This window comes from Lissotriton vulgaris, chromosome 2_1 (assembly GCF_964263255.1).
Source record: "Lissotriton vulgaris chromosome 2_1, aLisVul1.2, whole genome shotgun sequence".
Lineage (NCBI taxonomy): Eukaryota > Metazoa > Chordata > Amphibia > Caudata > Salamandridae > Lissotriton > Lissotriton vulgaris.
In genome coordinates this window covers 1876030150-1876052629 of record NC_141687.1, presented here as the reverse complement: position 1 = coordinate 1876052629, position 22480 = coordinate 1876030150, and the positions used below count along the sequence as shown (strand labels likewise).

At 51.1% G+C, this 22480-nt stretch overlaps 1 protein-coding gene across 1 annotated transcript in view; it reads right to left on the bottom strand.

Moving 5' to 3' along the window:
• The window catches only part of IGF1R (insulin like growth factor 1 receptor), a 1159892-nt gene that overhangs the window by 60234 nt on the left and 1077178 nt on the right, over window positions 1-22480 (bottom strand). The window contains exon 19 of the mRNA XM_086958078.1: window positions 14264-14423. Within this exon, the coding sequence (XP_086814204.1) occupies window positions 14264-14423 (160 nt within the window). The remainder of the gene's footprint in view (window positions 1-14263; window positions 14424-22480) is intronic.

Here is a 22480-nt window from a genome sequence, read left to right as displayed (position 1 = left end):
ATCTTGCGTATCAGTTCTTCCTCCTTGTTAGGGCTAAAGGGGCATATTGAGGGCAATTACGGTAATCGAACGGAAAAGGAAATAAACCCGCAAGTAATCTCTGCATCTTGGTGGGGTGGAAACACTTCAGCCAAAAAAGAATGGTGTATCTGGTGGCTGTCCTCACAAGGAGAATCTGCCAAGTATATCGTTGTTTTATTGAACTGATATGCAATATCTTTCTCGAGACCAGCTTTTTCCTGACTACCATCAGTCTTTTCACTCTGGGCCCACCCAACCCCACTTCTGGAACCAATAACCTTTCTCCACAGCGCTCTTCAGCTCTCCCCAGTCTACACTGAGTCACTTCACCCATTAATGGCACTTTAATTACTTTATGGATTAATTTTGCTTTTGGGCTCTTTCTTCTTATTAGAGTTCTGATGATGCTCTTCTATCCTTAAGGGATCGAACCACCGTTGACTTTCTTTATGATTGTATTAATGTATATGTGAGCGGTACATATACAAATTAACCGTGATACACTCATAAGATGCTTTATTCATATTTTTGCACAACATTTCATGAGCATCAAAGATGCTTGCTCTTCATAGCCTCTTTTTCATTTTAATCCTTAAGAAATAATTTGGTTTGTAATTCATATAATTAGTTCATAAACCTCGGTATACTTGTACATTTTTGATTCAATTGTCTAATAAGGGACCACTGATTAAAAGGTTATACCCCAGTTCCCTAGTGATTACATGGTAACTCCTGTCTTTCTATGTATCATTAATTTACAAAGTAGTGCGTGAAGTGAGAAAGATTCTATTCCGGTTAGTGTTTCTTTAATGCAAAGTTTCAAATACCTATGTGGTTATCAGCCACAGGTTTGGCAGACAGGCGATTTATGCATGCATTATAAATTGTATAAATATTTGTATAACGTTTTAATTAAAAAAGTTAGATATGAACTCAGACTTAATTATGCTGAATTGAATATGAAAACTCGAATCAAATATTGCTGAACGTGGTAGAATTTGACAGCACAGAGACACAATGTTACTCCCTAATTTAGGTTACTGGAATCTGGGATGTGTGGAGTAAACAAGAATTCTAGCAGCAAGACTAGTAAGGAGGAATTCCATCGTTAAGACTGGGAGTAGGAAGTGGAAAAGCAAAATGGGACTTTATTACTGAGGGAGGTTCTCACACTGACCCGTAGCCCTAGATCGTCTGCCTCCTGAACTGAAGCAGTAGCCGGACCTGGGACTTTCGGCATATGCAGAAGGACCAATGTAGAGACTATTCATGCCTTAACTTAAAGCCCTCGTCTCCTGAAGGACACTGAATACCAGAGGAAAACAACCTGTCTGGATACTTATGTCAGCACAGCCTTCCGAATGCCCATTTTCAAATCTGTCACTTAAGACCACTATAACCTACTCCATTTTATTTGCTCTTGGGCACAATGCAAGAAGGAATATGCTATTTACCAGTATGCATCTGTTCTTGGCATAGAGGGCTGCAGAGTGGTACATTATGAATAGATCGCCATCTGGTGTTGGGCTCGGATGATTGCACTTTGTTTTTCTCTTGGAGAGTCTTTTGTAGCTTGGTGACTCCTCCTTTGGTTGCTAGTGCGCATGGGCATCGGCTCCATCCTTAGATTGTTTTGCCATAGTAGGGTTAGATGGAGTAGTATGATAGAATACAGATAGAAATGCCCATGTAAGTGTATCTAAATAAGATATTGTTGGAACAGACACAGGTTTCCGGGGAGGCTGGGAGGGCATGTACCACTCTGCAGCCCTCGATGCCAAGAACAGACGCATACAGGTAAGTAGCATATTCCGTTCGAGGTATATGGGCTGCAGATGGTACATTATGAATAGACTATACAGCAGTTCTCTCCCTAGCGGTGGTCGCCCGTGTCTGTTGCAACTGTCTGAAATAAAGTCTTTAATACAGCTTGTCCCACTCTAGCTTGTTGTGTTGTGTGCACATCTACACAATAGTGCTTTGTGAAGGTGTGCGGTGTAACCCAGGTAGCTGCTTTGCATATGTCATCTAGTGGAATGTTTCCCAAAAATGCCATAGATGCTCCTAGTTTACGTGTAGAGTGAGCTCTAGGAGGAACAGTTAATGTCCTCTTTGCTTTTAAGTAGCATATTTAAATACATTTTACAATCCATCTGGCAATGCCCGCTTTAGAGATGGGATTGCCCTTATGTGTAGGAGAAAACGCAACAAATAGCTGTTTTGTCTTTCTGAAAGTTTGTGTTCTTTCTATATAATACAATATTGCCCTTCTGACATCCAATCAATGTATGTAGGGCCCTTTCCGCTACCGTCTGTGGTTTTGGAAAGAAGACCGGTAGTTCCACTGACTGATTGATGTGGAATGCAGAAATTACTTTTGGTAAGAATTTTGGGTTTGTTCTAAGAACCACTTTGTTTTGGTGTAACTGCATGAATGGTTCTTGAATCGTAAAAGCTTGTAACTCACTTACTCTTCTGAGTGACGTGATAGCTATGAGGAAGGCCACCTTCCATGTGAGGAATTGTATTTCACACCTATGCATAGGTTCAAAGGGTGGTCCCATTAGTCTGGTAAGTACTATGTTGAGATTCCAGACTGGGGAAGGTGGCCGTCTTGGTGGAATGACTCTTTTGAGTCCCTCCATGAAAGCTTTAATTGCTGGTACTTTAAACAGGGAAAGATGTTGCCTGTTTTGTAGGTACGCCGCTATAGCTGCGAGATGAACCCTGATAGAGGTATATGCTAAGTTACATTGCTGCAAGTGTAGTAAATAGCAAATGATCTGTTTAGTGGATGCGTCCAGAGGGTTGATGTGATTACTGTTGAACAAGTTACTTACCTTCGGTAACGATATATCTGTAAGAAACATTAGTTAGTGTTAGATTCCTTACCTTAGAATATCCCCAGGCGTCAGTCTGGATCCGGAAACTTTTGCGTAGCAGTACCCCTGCGCGTCGGTAGGCGTCGTCTGCAGGCGTCCCCTGCGGCTCCGCGTCCGTCGTCGGCGTCGTGCGCCGTGATGACGTCGCTGGAGTATATAGACGCCGCCTCCGCGCGCTGACGTCAGTTCTTTGTACACAGCTTTTCCGCGCCAGAAAACGCAGAGCCATGAGAGAACCAACACTGGTGCCATTTGAAACTAGGGCCCTGAAAGGGATGTCCTTAACCCTAGGTATCAGTTCTCAGAACGGGGAGGATGGGTGGGTTCGGTAAGGAATCTAACACTAACTAATGTTTCTTACAGATATATCGTTACCGAAGGTAAGTAACTTGTTCATCTGAAAGAAACACGTTAGTGTTAGATTCCTTACCTTAGAATAGATACCCCAGCAATACCAACCCCGGTGGTGGGTCTGCGAACCAATACATTCCTACACCAGAAAGTCCTGGAGGACAGAACGGCCAAAGAAGCCCTCCCTCCGGACTTGACTGTCCAGGCAGTAGTGCCTTGCAAAGGTGTGCAGCGAGGCCCACGTAGCCGCCTGGCAAATGTCCTGCAAAGGGACTCCCCGGCCCAGGGCAGTAGTAGCAGCCGTGGCCCGGATGGAATGGGCCCTCAGCCTGACAGGAGGCTCCTTCCGAGCCAAAGAGTAGCACGCTTTGATGCACAGAACGACCCACCGAGAGATGGTTCGTTTACACACCGCCCGTCCCTTCTTCGCACCCACGTAGCCAACAAACAGTTGGTCCTCCACCCGGAACTGGCGTGTGCGATCCATATAAAATGAAAGCGCACGTTTTGGGTCCAGACGATGGAGCCGCTCTTCATCCTTTGAAGGATGCGGAGGCGGGAAGAAGGAAGGGAGGGTGATGGACTGCCCGATGTGAAAAGCAGAAACTACTTTGGGCAGGAAAGAAGGTCTAGTCCTAAGAACCACCTTGTCAGGATGAATGGACAGGAAAGGGGGTTGGACAGAAAGAGCCTGGAGCTCACTCACTCTCCTGGCAGAGGTGATGGCAACCAGGAAAGCCGTCTTTAACGTCAGGAGACGGAGAGGACAAGAATGAAGGGGGTCAAAGGGAGCACACATCAAAAAGGTTAGAACCAGGTTCAAGTCCCACTGAGGCATCACAAACGGAACAGGAGGGTACATGTGTGTGATGCCCTTCAAGAATCTCGTTACAATAGGGGACTTGAACAAAGAAGGCTGATCAGGAAGCCTTAGAAAGGCGGAAAGGGCCGAAAGGTAGCCCTTGATAGTGCCCAGAGCAGAGCCCTGCTGGGCAAGAGAAAGAAGAAACAGAAGAACCTCTGAAAGAGGGGCAGAAAGAGGATCCACAGCCTTTGCTGTGCACCATGCCACAAATCTGTTCCACCGACAGGCGTATACCGACTTAGTGGAGGGACGCCTGGCTGCCAGAATTACATCACAGACTTCAGGAGGCAAGTCAAATGGCCTCAACTGCCGCCGCTCAATCTCCAAGCATGGAGGTGGAGACTGGACAGGTTCGGGTGGAGGACCGTCCCCTGCTGCTGCGACAGAAGGTCCTCCTGAAGGGGCAGGCGGATCGGGGGACCGACTGACATGCTGAGTAGCTCGGGATACCAGTACCTTCGAGCCCAGTCCGGAGCCACAAGGATAACTTGGGCCCGGTCGCGCCTGATCTTCTTCAGCACTCTGGGCAGAAGTGGTATAGGCGGAAAGGCGTATAACAGACCGCAACTCCACTCGCGCCGAAAGGCGTCGCCGTGCGAGTGCCGTCTTGGAAACTCCAACGCGCAGAACTGATGACATTGCGCGTTCTCTTCTGTGGCGAATAGATCTAACCAAGGCTCTCCCCATTGCAGAAAGATGCCTTGCGCCACGTCCGAGTTCAGACGCCATTCGTGATCCATCGAGCACCGACGGCTGAGTTTGTCCGCCCTGGCGTTCAGAGAACCTGCCAGGTGTTGAACCGTCAGAGTCACGCCCTGACGTTCCAGCCATTGCCAGAGGCGCAGAGCCTCCTGGCAAAGGGTCCACGACCCCACCCCGCCCTGTTTGTTGCAATACCACATGGCGGTGGTGTTGTCTGTGAACACCTGCACCACACTCCCGTTGACAAAGGGGAGGAATGCCTTCAGTGCTAGACGAATCGCCCGTAGCTCCAACAGGTTGATATGGAGCTGGGACTCCGCCGGAGACCAGATGCCTCTGATCTCTGCCTCTCCCAAGTGGCCACCCCAGCCCTGGAGGGACGCGTCCGTCACGACAACGTGCTCCGGTTGGGGAAAGGAGAGGGATCTGCCTCTGACCCAATCGCGGTCCGTAAGCCACCACTGCAGTTGTCTCGCAGTGCCCTCCGAGATCAAGACGTGGTCGGACAAGTTGCCCTGATGCTGGGCCCACTGAAACTTCAGGTCCCACTGCAGAGCCCGCATCCGCCACCGGGCGTGATGCACCAGAAGGATGCAGGAAGCCATCAGTCCCAGCAGCCGCAGCGTCAACCTGACCGAAACCCGGGATAGCGGCTGAAAGATGGGAATCAAAGCCTGTATATCCCGGACCCGCCGTTCCGGAGGATAAACCCGAAACTGCGCCGAGTCCAGAACCGCTCCGATGAAAAGGAGCTTTTGATAGGGACACAGGTGTGATTTCGGCACATTGATGGAGAACCCCAGGTCGTGCAAGAGGTCTGCCGTCATCTGAAGGTGGTGGACGACTGTCTGGGGCGAGCCCGCCTTCAACAACCAGTCGTCGAGGTAGGGGAAGACTGAAACCCCTAACCTGCGCAGATGGGCTGCGACCACCGCCATCACCTTTGTGAACACCCGTGGGGCGCTGGTAAGGCCGAAGGGGAGCACGATAAACAAAGTGCTCCTGGCCTACCGTGAACCGCAGGTAACGCCGGTGGGCCGGCAGGACGGGGATGTGAAAATACGCATCCTGCAAGTCCAACGCTACCATCCAGTCTTGCGGGTCTAGAGCAGCCAAGACCTGAGCCAAAATCAACATCTTGAACTTCTCCTTCCGGAGGAAGCCGTTGACGTTCCGTAGATCCAAGATAGGACGTAGGCCCCCCTTGTCCTTCTTGGGTACCAGAAAGTAGTGGGAATAGCAACCACGCCCTACTTCTGGCCCAGGAACGCGCTTGATGGCCCCCTTGGCCAAGAGGGCCGTAACTTCCTCCTGCAGAAGTGTCAAGTGGTCCCCCGACACACGGTGGTTCTGCGGTGGCATGGCTGGAGGAGTAGTCTCGAAGGGGAGGGAGTAGCCCCTTCGGACGAGCTGCAGCACCCACCTGTCCGACGTAATTGTGCGCCAGTGACGTGGTGATGGCGAACCCTGCCACCCACCGGCGTCACATGGGGCCGAAAGCACGGACTAGGAGGATTTGGAGGCAGATGCTGCGGGGGGAGGTGTGGCCTGACCCCGACGGTGACCCCGACCGCCGCCGCGTTGAAAGGATTGTTGCGGCGCGTGGCTGGCAGCACGTGTGGGGACGCCCCTTCCTTGGCCACGAAAGGAGCGAAACGAACCCGTTTGCTGGCGCTGGGTCGAAAGACCCAAGGACTTGGCCGTGACCCTGGAGTCCTTGAAGCGTTCCAGCGCGTGGTCCGCCTTGTCACCAAAGAGGCGACAGCCATCGAACGGCATGTCCATCAAGGCATTTTGGACGTCTGCCGAAAAGTTGGCGGATCTCAGCCAGTCGTGGCGACGAATCGCCACCGTCCCTCCATGGGGCATTCTGGCAGCAGTTCCGCGACCGTGTCCCACAGAGAGTGGGTGTAGCGGCCCAAGAGGCATGCGGTGTTGCAAGACCGCAGTCCCAGACTAAGGGACGAGAAGACCTTCTTACCATACTGGTCATACCTCTTGGATTCCCGATCGGGCGGGGCCGACGGGAATGCGGTCTGGGAGGTAGAGGCCTGGATCACCAGACTCTCGGGGGTGGGATGGGTGGACAGGAATTTGGGGTCGTCCGGACAAGGACGGTGGCGTCTGGCCACGTTCCGATCAACAGGCGAACCTGAAGCGGGCCTGGACCACGTGCCCAACAGAACGTCTGACAAGGCTTCGTTAAACGGCAGCAGTGGCTCCTGTGGGCATGACTGCGGTTTGAAGACCTCAGTGAGGATGTTAGGCCTCACGGCCGCGACGGGGAGCTCAAGGTGTAAGGCCTTGGCAGCCCTCATCAGCACCACTGAATATGCAGCTCCCTCCTCCGACGCCACGGAAGGAGGAGAGACAAAGCCAGGGTTAGGAGAGTCGTCCAGACCACTGGCATCCCCCAAATCACCTGTCCAGTACGGGTCATACTGGCACTCACGTGACAGAGGGTCCTCAGACCCCTCCCAACCTTCCCCGTACTCTTCATTATCTCCATACTCGGAGTCAACGATGTAGACCGGCTCCTCGGGGTTCACAGGCCCCATCGGCGTCGAGCCCGGCGTCGATCGACGCCGGTCCGACTCCGCGTCCGGACTCGGGGAGGGAATGGGGACGGTGCCGCCCGGAGCCGGCGCCGGAGCCCCGGCGCCGGCCGAAGCCGGCACAGGAGAACCGGCGCCGCGTGGGGGCGGCGTCTGGGGTAACCCCGATGCAATCGGCGCCGGACCAGCCGGTAGGCCAGCCGGCGTCGACCCCGAAGGCCCTTGCGGCGCCGGGGTCGGAGCCGTCGGCGGCACCGGGGCCGGAGCACCCGATGGCGTCGAGCCAGGGACACCCGACCCGCTAGGGCCCCCGGACGGTAGCACTGGGCCCGAAGGCCCCGTCGGAGAACTGAGCGCCCTCATGGCCATGAGGAACGCCTCAATCTCCTCAGGCGTCGCACCGTGCCCAGGGACCGGAGGGTATGGGGCAGGCCGCGCCGGCGACTCTCGCGGAGCCGCGGGGTTGGGGTCACCCGAACCCCCGGCCGCGTCGCGCGAGCGTCAGGGGGAGTCGGGGGTACGATGACGACGCCCCGACTTCTTGTGTTTCTTACCTGATGAGCCCGACTAATGGTGACGACTTCCGGAGCGCTCGGCGCGGCTCCGCGACCGCTCCCTCGAACGCTCCCTGGACCTCCGGCCGGACCGAGACCGCTCCCGACGCGGGGCCGACACCCGGAGCTCAAGCAGCTTGCGGGACCGCTCCCGTCTAGCCTTGTTAGTGAGAGCCCGGCAGTCGACGCAGGCGTCCACGTCGTGGTCGGGGCCCAGGCACCGGAGACAGAGTCGGTGATGGTCCGTGACGGACATCGTGCGGTCACACCCGTCACAATTCTTGAAACCGGGCATCCTACCAGGCACCAAAAAGAGATAGAAGTTTAACAAAGTTGGTCAAAAGACCGGAGTACTGCTCTTCGGATCTGCGCTAACTGGCGCAGAAAAAAGAAGAACTGACGTCAGCGCGCGGAGGCGGCGTCTATATACTCCAGCGACGTCATCACGGCGCACGACGCCGACGACGGACGCGGAGCCGCAGGGGACGCCTGCAGACGACGCCTACCGACGCGCAGGGGTACTGCTACGCAAAAGTTTCCGGATCCAGACTGACGCCTGGGGATATTCTAAGGTAAGGAATCTAACACTAACGTGTTTCTTTCAGATACAGTGTACAGCAAACCTCTTCCATTTTGCTGCATAGCATGCTCTGGTGGTAGGACGTCTTGCTTGTTTAATGATTTCCATACATTCTGGTGGTAAATCGAAATATCCAAACTCTATGACCTCAGGAGCCAGATCGCTAGGTTCAATTGTTTGGGATCTGGGTGCATTATTTCTCCATGGTTCTGTGTAAGGTGCATGGGTAATAATGTTAGCTTTTGATGTGGCACCTGTGAGAGTTGTAGTAGCGTGGTGAACCACAGCTGTCTTGCCCACGTGGGTGCCACTAGTATCATTGTCATTGAATGCTGTTGCAGTTTCCAAACCACTAACGGAATTAGTGGGAGAGGGGGAAAAGCGTAAGCAAATCTGTTGGACCAATTTATCCATAGTGCATTGCCCTGGGACCGGTGGTGTGGGTACCTGGATGCGAAGTTTTGGCATTTTGCGTTCTGATGATTGGCAAACAGATCTATCTGTGGTTGCCCCCATCTTTGGAAGAATGGCTGCAGTATCTGGTTGTGCAGCTCCCATTCGTGTACTTGTTCTGACTCTCTGCTTAGGATGTCTGCTATCTGATTTTGAACTCCTGGTAGGTGTTCTGCTAACAGATAGATCTTTTGAGGAATGGCCCATCTCCAAATGTCCTGTGCTAGTTTGGATAGTTGGAGAGAGTGTGTCCCCCCCTGTTTTTGAATATAATACATTGCAGTCATGTTGTCTGTTCTGATCAGGACTGCCTTGTTGGTTATTTGCATTTGGAAAGCTTTTAGTGCTAGAAATACTGCTAATAGTTCCAAGTAGTTGATGTGCAGTTTCTTTTGCTGCACACTCCACTTCCCCTGCACTGTGTATTTGTCCATATGCGCTCCCCATCCGGAGAGCGATGCGTCCGCTCACTTGTGGAATCGGTTCTAGGAACGACCGTCCCTTGGAAATGTTTGTTGTGTTCCACCACTTCAGAGAGCGATGCGTACGGTCGTCTACCAACACCAGATCTGTAATCTGACCTTGAGCCTGATTCCACTGTGTCGCTAGACACTCCTGTAGTGGACGCATTTGTAGTCTGGCATGTGGTATTAGCAGTATGCAGGAGGACATTATGCCTAACAGCTGCATAAACACTCGTGCTGGTAGTGTGTGTTGTGGTTGAAATCTTTGTATTAACTTGACCATTGTCTGTATCCTGATTGGATTGGGGTATGCTATGGCTCTTTCTGTGTCTATAGTAGCCCCCAGGTATTGTTGAATTTTGTTTGGTTGCAGGTGTGATTTTTTGTAGTTCACCGTAAACCCTAGGTGGTGCAGCAATTGAATGGTCTTCTGTGTGTTGTGAAGGCATTCTTCTTGTGACTTGGCCTTTATTAACCAATCGTCCAAGTAAGGGAAGACATGTATTTGTTGTCTTCTTAGGTGTGCTGCCACCACAGCTAGGCATTTTGTGAACACTCTTGGTGCTGTTGTGACCCCGAACGGAAGGACTTTGAATTGATAATGTTGTCCTTCCACTACAAACCTTAGGTATTTCCTGTGGGCTTTGTGAATTGGGATATGAAAGTAAGCGTCTTTTAGATCCAGTGTAGAAAGAAAGTCCCCTTTCTTCAGTAAAGGAAGTACCTGTTGGAGCGTGACCATGTGGAAATGTTCCGAATTTATGTATGCATTGAGAGGTCTGAGGTCTAAGATTGGTCTTAGAGACCCGTCTTTTTTAGGGATTAGGAGGTATAGAGAGTATACTCCTGTCCCTTGTTGATGTTTTGGAACCTTCTCTATGGCATGCTTTTGTAGCAGTGATAGTACTTCTTCTTTTAACAATGTCAGATGATCTTGACTCATTGGACGCTGTTTGGGGGGATGTTTGGTGGGGTAGCTGTGAGTTCTAGGCAATAACCATGTTGGATAATTTGTCTCACCCACTTGTCTGATGTGATGTTTTCCCAGACAGGTAGGAACTGTGATAGACGTCCCCCGACCGGTATTATGTGGTCTGGGGGAAGTTGTATTAAGTCACTGTTTTGGGGTTGGGGAGTTGCGGTTGTTATTATTTCCGCGACCTCTACCCTTGTTGTTGTTACCTCTGTAACTACCTCTTGAATTACCTTTGGGTGACGTAGGTGTAAAAGAGGTGGATTGCTGATTTGTTCCTGTATTTTTTGAGCCTCCTTTATAGGTGGATCTACGAAAGGAACCCCTTTGTGTTGGCTGTTGTAATGCTCCCATTGACTTAGCCGTTTCTGTATCCTTTTTCATCTTTTCTAAGGTCTCATCTGTGCTTGAGCCAAAAAGTGTTTTCTGATCAAAGGGTTGGTTCAATAAGGATGTCTGTACCTCTTGTTTGAACCCTGACACTCTAAGCCATGCATGTCTCCTTAACATGATACTGGTGTTGATGGATATTGCTGCAGTGTCTGCCACGTCCAGGGCGCACTTAATGGAAGTGTTAGTTATAATCTTTCCTTCCTGTATTAGCTGATCTGCCCTCTTCTGATGTTCTTTAGGGAGATGTGTGATGAGTTTTTCTAACTCATCATAATGTGCCCTGTCATATCGTGCAAGTAGCGCTTGTGTATTGGCTATTCGCCAGCTATTTGCCGCTTGTGATGCTACTCTTTTGCCTGATGCATCTATTAATTTTGACTCCTTATCCGGTGGAGGGGCTTCTCCTGAGGATAATGAGTTCGCTCTTTTGCGAGCGTTTGATACTACCAGCGAGTCTAGAGGTACCTGTCCTTTGATAAATATTGGGTCCTTTGGAGCTGCCCTATATTTTCTATCAATTTTTTGGGTTTAACACCCTAGCTCTTACTGGGTCTTCGAATATGTCTGCTGTGTGACTGAGAAGACCCTTCAGCATAGGTAGAGTACCTGATGTTCTTTGTGTATTAGGTAGCGTCTCTAATAGGAAATCCTCTACTTGAGGTTCTGTATGTAGGTCTACCTTATGATATTTTGCTGCCCTATTAATGAGCTGTACAAACCCTGTGTTATCATCAGGTGGTGAAGGCTTTGAGGGATATAACTCTGGGTCATTGTCATCATCTGACCCTGCGTTATAATTTTCCCATGGGTCATCCTCATCTGGGATAGTGTCATCATCCTCATGAGGTTCTCCCTCCCCTGTATCACTGTCTACATCTGACTGAGGTGTAGATGGTCTTGGTGTAGAAGGTGGAGGAATATTTGGCATAGTGTGAGGAATAGGAGAAGAGGGTGTGCCTCTAGGTCGAGGAGAAGTAGGAGGAGTTATATTTGTCCCCATTGTTCTCTTTTTAGAAGGAAGAGGTTTGTCTTCTAGCTGTTCATTCTTCCTCTTCTTTGTCACTACTTTGCCAGTTTGTGGATCAATAAACAAAATATTTTGTTTCGGATCTGTCTGTTGCTCCTGTATCGGTACCAAAGCTTTTGGTTCTGAAAGGTGTCTTTGCTTTTGATCGTCAATGTTCGGTGTTTTCGGCACCGAAGATTTGCTCGATTCAGATTTTTTCAGTGTCGAGTGAGTTTTCGACGGCGAAGCATGTTTCGGTTTCGACATGGAATGCTTCGATGCCGAGCTTTCTCTTGCATGCAGCTTCGTTGTCGAAGTCAATGTCGACCGTCTCTCGGATCCGACATGGTGGGAGGCCGAGAGTTTCGGTTTCAGTTTCGTTGCCGGGACCGAAGGCGGGGCGTCGGAAACTTTTTTCTGCGGTTTGACCGGGCTCGAAGGCGGGGTCGTTACCGCACGGGGTCGGTTTTTTGGTAAGGGGACGTCGTCACTCACGGTTTGTTGAACGTCGAGTTCCTCGACATCCAACTCGTCCCCTTCCGACCCCGACTGTTCTTCATGATCCTCTTCTTCATCGAGGTGCTGGTCTTCGAACAGCTCCGGGATCGCCTCCGACTGCATTCTAGAAACCTCGTGTCTTCTAGCTCGACGGTTTCTAATCGTCGACTTGGAGGAGAATGCTGCGCAGGCTTCGCAGTCCCTGGATTCGTGTTCAAGAGACAGGCAGAGATTGCACACCTCGTGTAGGTCCTTGTGTGGGAACTTAGACCACGTCGAGAAAGGCCTCCTGTTCGTCGACGTATCTCAAATCTTTTCTTTGATGTTGACGTCGAAACGCGTCGGAATGTAAATGAAATCATGTTCGATAACAATACAGTCGAATTGGAAATGGAATACGCATCGAAAATTCACTTCTTTCCGAAGTTGATCTGGAGCGCTTCAATCCTCATCCGAACCCGATGGCGGAAAAAAACAATCTAAGGATGGAGCCGATGCCCATGCGCACTACCAACCAAAGGAGATGTCACCAAGCTACAAAATACTCTCCAAGAGAAAAACAAAGTGCAATCATCCGAGCCCAACACCAGATGGCGATCTATTCATAATGTACCATCTGCAGCCCATATGCCTCGAACATGTAATTATTTTTTTAGAGTTTTTGTTAGGTGCTACTAACCACCTGATTTATGGTCTCAGAGAGCTCAAGGAGTTGGTGCAAATGGGTGGGCGGGAGGTACCAGCTACAATAATGTGCATCAAACGGGCCTTTTGGTAGGAAGTCTTACAATAGTGCCAATGAAGAGTTCACACTGAAGTCATAGCCTTAGGCATGTAGAAGTCCACAGCCTGCATATAAAGACAGCAGATCTTAAGCATCTGCCCGGCAGGACTAAGAAACATCGAAGATCTTCTGCCTTTTGGACAGGATTGTCTGACTGCTAGGGTAAAAAAAGGTGTGCATTCATGCCATGGTCATTGGAGCAATTAGTTGAAATGTATTATGCAGTGACTCGTTGTGAGACTAGCATAAATATAAAATATAACTTCTAGCGATCTAAGGAATATTTGCTCTTTAAAACTTTAAACTCCACCTGATTGACTTCTCTAATTACTAACGAGACACTGCAAATCCTGCGACCAAAACTATGGTTGGCACAGTTCCCCATTAAGTTATTGCAACTTTGTAAAGAGCAAAGACAGGACAAATTAAAGAAGCTTATACTCTGCAAATTAATTACCAGATAATCCACTGAACAGAGCATTAACTGACTACAATAGCAACAAGCAGACATTTTAGAGTTCTACAGAAGGGTGTTTTGTAAGTCTGTCTCTATCAAATACCATGGAGATTTTAGACATCATTTTTATCAAGCTACTACTTGCTCCAACATACAGCAAGATAATGAAAGGCACTGCAATACAAAATAGAGCTCCATCAAAGATGCTTCTGTTGCCATTATTAACTGCCAGGAATCAGAGATTGCATTGGAGGAACCCATCTCTGGCTCCATCAAAATGGCAACACTCACACTTTGACAAACAGATAATTAGTTCCAACTATTACCTTATTAATTCATGCTGGAAAGCTTCATTTCTTTAATTTTCTTTTGACAATGGGTAGCCTGGTCTGACCAACTGGTAAAAAGCTTGCACTGAATTGTGCCCTGACTAACCACAGCACCTTTACAGGTAAGACTGTAATTAGACAATTTCTAAAATGGCACATCTAGAGAGGGCCCCATATCATGGCACATCTAGAGAGGGCCCCATATCATTCTGAAAGCATAAAACAGACTTGAACAGTTACCTCCCATCTGGGTGTGAGGCAGATATACTACCCATATGTACCCATGAAGTATTAAACTTAACAGGACACCAAGGGACAATAATTTAACATGTGCAATTTGCATATTGTTAGATTACCCCAAAATGTAAATAAAGGCAAAAATAATCTAAAACCAACCTCCAATTTTCACAGTAAAATCTTCTGTCACCATGCAGTTTCTTGCAGCAAGGTCTCTATGAACAAACTTGTTGGCATTTAGGTATGACATGCCGTCAGCAATCTCCCCAGCCATCTGAATCATCTTCTTGAGAGTAGGCGGGCTCTGGCCAGGACGACTCTATATTGAGACAGGCGAAAAAGAGGGTGGAATGTGAGAAATAGGTCTGTGCTTTCATTCTCTTATTCTGTTTGAGGACATGAATAGAGGTCTGCCACCCAGTTGTGCAAGAACATATCATTACGAAACCAGAGCATCTGTTTAGTGGTAATATCATACCGTTTTTGGCAGCCACATTTGATGTGGCTACGCAAGCAATCCCCAATGAACTTTCAAGACTTCTATTTGGGGACAGTGAAAAAATGTTAAAATCTAAACAAGTCATTTCAGTGACTCAAGAGACACTGTCAGTCAAACTTTCCGTTTTGCACAAAGGTTTTCTCTGTATGCTGTTTGTACCACAAATGCAACCATGCTTAAAACGGAGTCTGAACCCCTGGTGTTTAAAAGTGATTTGTTTCCAGCCCTATTTACAACCCAAAACATAGTTCAATGAAATTGGTTTCTCACTTTGTTTCCAGACGCATAAATATAACAAAAATGATGCTAATAAAAGTAAAAAAGCTCAAGGGAAACATTTCTCAAGTGTTTTATGTCAGCACCAAAAAAGGGAATTTTCTGGCTCTTTTTTAAAACACCATACTACAACCAAAGATGATGTATTTAAGAAGCTTCCATAACTTACTGCGTGACACAAAAATAAATATATGTACTTATGTGTTATGTAGTATGTCATTAGTTTCACTGCTTGGTGCCACCACAAGCGCTCGCTTCTATGCGAGGGAGAAAGAATCAGTTGAGAAAAGTTACTGAGGAGACTGACAAGGTGCATTTGAAAGAACTATGTGTCGTGTTTCTACTAAAATATGTTTCCTCATTAAATTAGGCAGATTCTTCTAAAAATTGCTTCCCAAACCACTATGAATGTGATACCATATGCTTCCTACTGATTGTTCCACCAGTAATTTGGAGGGTGGCGGGTTGCCGTAAGGAAAGAACTGGTTGAAATGTTCTTTTGAATTTTATTTGCATGTGGGTAAAAGGATGCACCACGGGGCGTGGCCTAGGAGCCAAGCATGGCAGACGCAGCTTAGAAGAGCTCCGTCCCGCCGTACCGATATCCGACATCTAATCCTGCCTCCTCCCACCCAGCAATGACACAGAGAGGGAATCCGCTGTCGGACTCCGATGTGCAGCCCCACACGTAGTTTTGGCAGCAACGGGGGCCTGAATATCAACGAGGGTGGCCCGGGTGCTTGCGGCCTATGTTGAGGAGTGAAGCCGGGGACCTAGAGTTTCGAGAGCTCCCGTGGCGGAGGCGTCAGAGGCGTCGGGTAGGAGCAGTGCCGCCCCCGGACGAGGAGCAGTGGCAGCGAGGGTCAGGAGGTACGGCCTGGTCCTGTGGAGGCACTGGACATCGGGAGTAGTGCTGGGTGAGCAGCTGGACTGCCGGACTGGTGCCCGGTAGTGGTGGAGAGGCCTAGCCCAGGAGGAGAAGCCGGGGCCTCAATTTTGGAGGGTGCCCCAGAGTGTGCTGACTTGTTCCAGGTGCTGCACAGCGGATCGACAGAGGTCGCGGTGGGCACGGTGGCAGTAGACGGTGAGGCAAGGCGCCCCATAGGCAGTAAGTGGGGGGGTCCCACGGAGTGACACCAAACGTCTACCATCATACGCCCCCCCCCACCCCCTGACCTGGTGGACAGTGGCAGAACATCGCGCACACGCACTGGGCATAAGTAGTGGGCCTGGTCAGCGGTCCCTGAAGTGCTTGGGGTCTGAGGGCCCAGGATGGTGACCGGAAGTGGTGGAGCCTGACCAATCGGGTGAGGCTGAGACCCAGTGTGCACCGGGGCCCCAGTGGCGGCTGCAAAAGGCGATACTGGCGGTGAAGGGTGCAAGGTACTGGCCCCTGGTGCAGTGACGCGGAGGTGGTGGCCTGGCCGGATTGGCTGGAAATGCTGCGGATCGGGGCTGACGGGAAGTGCGGCGAGTGTGGCCCAACGACCAGGCGCAGGCCACGGGGACGGAGTGGTGGCGCGGACCGGACACTGCAGCTGGGGACTGCCTTGGAGGGGCTGCCCTGAGCATGGATTTGGCGGCTAAGATTTGCTGAGGACTGGCATCAACAGTAGCGGGCCCTGCCGGGGCGAACAGTAAGGAGGTGTGTGGGGTTCCTATGGGAGTGATCTGGGGGAGCCCTGCCTGAGAGCTGGGGTGGTCTGCCCCTCGCCGCCGCGGACTGTTAGTGGAGTGTGCGGGGGCCACAGCTGGGCGTCCGAGATAGCGGAGGTGACTCTCGAGGGGTGCTTCGGCGGCCAGGCCGGGTCGCGGCGTGCTTCTGGGTGGCGCTGTTGGTCACGCTGTGGAGGCTAGGGCTCACGGGTCTTCGGGAGGAGACACTCAGTGAACCATGACGCATGGTGCAGGAGGAGGCGGTCCCCCTAAGCAAGGCCCGATCGACAAATATACGGGGCCCAGTGGAGGAGCGGGGGCTAAGGGTGGACATCATGATGCGGGGCCTGACAATGCGGCCCTCATGGCAGACATCACACAGTCAAGGGACATGTTGGAGGCGAAGATCGGGGCGGTGGGATCCGACGTCATGTTATTGCGTCAAGACCTGAGGAATGCTGTCTGTCGCATTACGGAGGCTGAGACGCGTATTTCCGGGACGGAGGATGATATCGCGGCTCTCAAGCGCAAGGTGGCTAGTATGGAGGCGGCTCAGAAAGGTCTGGTGCTCTGCGTGGAGGATGCGGAGGGGCGCGCCAGGTGCAACAACCTCCAGTTTGTTGGCCTGCCGGAGGGCTGCGAAAAGGGCAACATGGAGAGCTTTCTAGCACAATGGATTGAGAGCTGGCTCCCCCCGACTCACTTTCACGATGCTTTGTAATTGAAAGAGTGCATCGGGCATTGATGCAAAAACCACCGGTGGGGGCACGGCCTCGGCCAGTGACTGCGAAATTACTGAACTATCACGATAGGGATATCATTTTACAGCACACCAGAGCGAAAGAGTCATTGTTATATGATAATCATCGCGTCATGATTTTTCCAGACTATACCCGCATGGTACAACAACAACGGCAGTCTTTCACGGCGGCAAAGGCCCGGCTGCGTGATTTGAAAATACCATATGCCCTGCAGTACCCGGCTCGCCTTAGGGTAGTGTACCAATCCCGCACTCAATTCTTCGAGTCCCCTGAAGAGGTGTTCAAATGGACATATCAAACTGTGCCCGTGAGAGTACATACGTCACCGAAACTGAACTCTGACTCCTCTGGCAGTGGGCCGCAGGCGCAGTCTTCCCGGGGGGCGCGGTCAAAAGACAACTGGATGTCCAGGTCCACACGGCGGTCTGCATCGGTCGATGTTCTAGATAAGGAGAAGGCGGATGCTGGCACCAAGGAAAAAGGCACATGAGGATTTTGTGGGACATGTCGCTAGTGTCTTTTGGCTGCTGCTTGAGCTGGGGTGTCTCGCCCCTGGCCTTCATAGGCCTCTGAATGAGTGGGAGTGGAACGAACCTGAAGTGGCTTAAGAGGATGGTGGTGAATTAGTAAACTGGTGGGGGGAGGGTAGTACAATAGGCGGGGGGTCCCCCTGGTTGTGGGTTGGTGGTTGAAGACTGACGAAGGGTAGGGAAGTTTTCTGGGGATCCATTGGGATGGAGGGCTCTCGACCTCATGCCTTGCTACACCGCGACAGGAACTTCATTGTTTCTTGAGGTATGGGGTGGGAGGGGGATGGGGGCAGGGGAAGGAGTCTGTGGCCTGGTTTTCAACGTTGCTGAGGTATGGGGGGGAGGTGGGGGGGAGGGTTTGGGGGTTGGAGGTTGGGGAGGGATGGGGGGGAGGAGGTTTGGGTGGCACAATGTCGTCTGGATCGTTTCTCTTGGTTAGTGTATTCCCGATGTGCCCGTTGCGGCGCCCTGTGATTTGCTTGCGATTAGATGGCTGTTGAGGGCCCTGGACTGGGGACGCCTAGGGCGTCTATGAGAGTACTAAGTTGTATTGTGCGGGGATGCTTGATAAAATTAAAAGAGGCGCAGTTCTGAGACTGGGGAAAAGAGAGAAAGAGGATATTCTCTTGCTCCAGGAGACCCATTTGTTGGGTAATAAAATGCTCAGCCTGCAGTGGTATGGTTATGATCAGGTCTACCATGCTGGGTTTGTGAGAGGGTACCGAGGAGTGGCCATTCTGGTTCATCGTAGATTGTCCTATATCCACTCGACACAGTGGATTAATCCACAGGGCCGGTATGTGTTTATAAAGGGAATGATTGGTGCGGAGCCACTGGTATTTGGGAGTGTGTATGCCCCGCCCCCACTGCAGTGGTCACTGATTGAGAAGTTGTATACGGTGTGGGCGGAGATTCCTGAGAGCCTTGCGGTGATAGGGGTGATTGGAATGATGTTATGCAATGTCGCAAGGAGCGCTGCAAACCTGGAGAGGGACAAGTTGCTGACACACCCACCAGACTGAGAGACATGGTGCAGGGCATGGGATGGGTGGACACGTGGCGCTATCTCCATATACATGACCGGGAATATACATTTGTATCAGCAGTACATAAATCGTTTTCTAGGCTTGATTACATTTTTGTCCCCAACGCGGTGATTCGGAGGGTCAACGCGGCGTCCATCTTACCACGCGGGCTGTAAGATCATGCTCCAGTAACGGTGGATATTACTCTAGACAGAGGAAGGCAGCCATTTCGGTGGCGCCTTTCGGCTTGGACCTTGCAACAGGACGATTATCAGCGCCATGTGGGCGAGGCCATAGCCCATTACTGGGAGGATAATATTGGCACAGTGTCAGATGTGGGGAAATTATGGGAGGCCCTAAAGCCCACACTCCGCGGGGTGGATATCACTTGGTGCGCGGCGGCACGTTGGAAAAGAAAGGAGGAGTTGGTGAAAGCGGCAGCAGCGGTGGAGTTGTTGGAGACCCAATGTGGGGTGACTCAAGATGGTGGAGATGTGGGACAGCTCCTTCTGGCACAGCAGTCCTATGCGTTCCTGCTGCTTGACGAGGCTCGGCAAGTATGGTTGGCGACACGGAGCAGAATCTATCAATGGGGCGATAAATCTAGTACGATGTTGCACAGACTCTGCCAAAACACATTTCAGGCGCGGGTGTTGCCAGGTCTTAAGGACGAGACTGGGGCCTCGATTTCGGCACCGAAAGTACTGGCGGATAGCTTTGCTCGGTACTACGCGGCCTAATATGCTCCGTCGGAGAGTCTCCCTGCGCCAGACATTGATGGCTTTATTGCGGCCCTCCCGCCCGCGCACTCCCAGAGGACGTGCGGGAGCGGCTTGAGACTCCGCTGTCTGTAGACTAACTGGGCACAGCCCTGGGGGGGTCTATACGGGTAAGGCCCCTGGGCCAAATGGGTTTCCAAGCGAGTTCTTCAAGAAATATCATCTCCAGTTAGGGTCACACTATAAGGAGGCCCTGGAAGCGGCGAGAGAACTGGGACTCCTGCCGGCGGACTGGAGACACGCAGAAATTGTTGTGTTTTGTAAACCCAGAAGACCCCCTGATCGGCACGAGTCATATCAATCGATCTCTCTTCTGAATATTGAGGCCAAAATACTGGCTAAGGCTCTCGCGAACCGGCTCCTCGCATATATCACGGACCTGATTCACCCTGATCAGGCCGGTTTTATGCCCCTTAGAGCCAGAACATCAGACGAGCACATGTGGCAGTAGAAGCGATTGGGAGAACCGGGACCCAGGCGGCGCTGCTACTAGCTGACATTGACAGGGCCTTCGATTCCCTAAGTTGGGTTTACCTCTTTGCACTCCTCCCGCATCTTAACTTTGGGCCGCATTTTCTGTCATATCTGAAGCTGTTGTACACTGACTTCACAGCCTCTGTGACGGTAGCGGGAGCTACATCTGTGGCCTTCCCCATAGGGCCGAGTACTCTGCAGGGGTGCCCCCTCTCGCCGTACCTATTCGCTCTAGCTATGGAGCCACTGGCGGCATGGGTTCGGATAGACGTGCAACTGCGGGGCTTTGAATGGGAGGCGGGACCATCGGACAGAATCTCATTATATGCGGACGACGTCCTATTTTTCCTTACAGATGTGAATAGATCAGGGCCCAGAGTCTTGGAGATCATGAGAATATTTGGTGAGGTGTCGGGATTGTACTTGAATCCGGTAAATCTACCCTTTGGGTGCTAGGAGATCGTGGGGAGATTGGACCGTGGGCATCCATACTGCAGGAAGCGACTGTAGGTCTCAAGTATTTGGGGGTGTTTCTGAAAGCCTCGCCCGCTATTGCGTGGGAACGCAATATAGTACCTGTCTGGGACCGTGTGCAGACGGAGATAAAGTCCTGGTCTTGTATGCCCCTTAATCTATACGGTAGGTCGGCCATCTTCAAGATGGTTGCCCTTCCACGCCTTCTGTACCAGTCACAGAATCACCTATTTCCGATCTCGCCGAAGTGGTTCAGGCAAGTAAATTCAGCCCTGGGGCGGTTCCTGTGGGCGGGAGGGGCGGTGCGAGTGGCTTGCGCACCTGCGTTTGGTACGGTGGGGTCCTGGCGACATCAGACATTCTGTCCTATTACCAGGCATCCCACCTTTTAGTCCTGAATGAATGGTGATATGGGGACAGAGGAGACCCAGCCTATGCCCTTGAGCGGTATCTAATGGACCCTGAGACGTTACACACTATTTTATATTCGGCACGATTGAGGAAGGCGCTGCCCAAGGCTACGCAAGTGGTCTTTCAGATCTGGCGACAGTCGCTGCGGCGCATGGGATGGTGGGGTAGGCTTACGGGGAGACCCCACTCTGGCATAATGGGCGGCTGCCGGCGCTGACATCGCTGCGGGGCTTCGAGGCTGGGATTCTATAGGAATCTCCACACTGGGACATGTTCTGAAGGGCATGTCCCTTAAGTCCTTTCAGGAGCTCAGTGAAGAATTTTGTATGCCCCAAACGCAGTTCTTTAAATACCTACAGTTCAGTCATGGCCTTGCGCCCGCATTGGAGGGACTGGACTCCTTGCCTGAATTTAGTCCGATAGAGGCGAAGGTGTTCATGGGAGACCTGGAGGAGAAGAAAATATCCAAAATCAATCAAACACTAGTCACGCATTGCCCATCCTCTCTCCAGACTCTGCAGGACTCATGGGTCAAAGATGTGGGGGAGCTAGAGGAGGAAGACTGGAGAGAAGCCCTCGAGTCCCCTATAGGTGCGGCCATAGCATTGCGTCTGAGATTCATCCAGTCTAAATATCTGCACAGGGCCTATTATATCAGGGAGAGATTGTGGTGGGCTGGGTTGATTGAGTCCCCAGTGTGCTTGAGGTGTGGGCAAGAAGTGGGCACTTTCGTACATACAGTGCGGGGTTGTGGTAGTTTGACAAGGTTTTGGACTGGAGTGTGGGACTGCCTGTCTGAGGTGTTGGGCTGGGACCTCCCTCGCACCCCCAAATTGGGGCTTCTTCACGTCAATGAAGGCGTTGGTGGTAATATATATGAGACACTTACTCCTGCTGGGTCTTACAGTCGCAAAGAGGGATGTGGCTCAGGCATGGAAAGACCCCCGGGCTCCCAAGGTGGTAGTGTGGAAAAAGGGCCTCAATTTTTGTATGTTAGAGCGACCAGTTTTTGAGGCCAGGGGCTGCCCCAGGAAACATTACAAAATATGGGCAGATTACAGGGGACTCTGGCTGGAACCGCCAGCATTCCAAATTGGGGCTTCTTCACGTCCTTGAAGGCGTTGGTGGTAATATATATAAGAGACACTTACTCCTGCTGGGTCTTACAGTCACAAAGAGGGATGTGGCTTAGGCATGGAAAGACCCCCGGGCTCCCAAGGTGGTAGTGTAGAAAAAGGACCTCGATTTTTGTATGTTAGAGCGACCAGTTTTTGAGGCCAGGGGCTGCCCCAGGAAACATTACAAAATATGGGCAGATTACAGGGGACTCTGGCTGGAACCGCCAGCATTGTTAAGAGATGCAGAAGAGCAGATGTGATGGGGACAGGGGGGCGAACAGATACACACTGCTATATGTATGTAATTCTTTTCACAGGATTGAAAGAGACATTGTGCGGGGGGGGCTTGGGTTGACGGCGGGGGGGTGGGGGT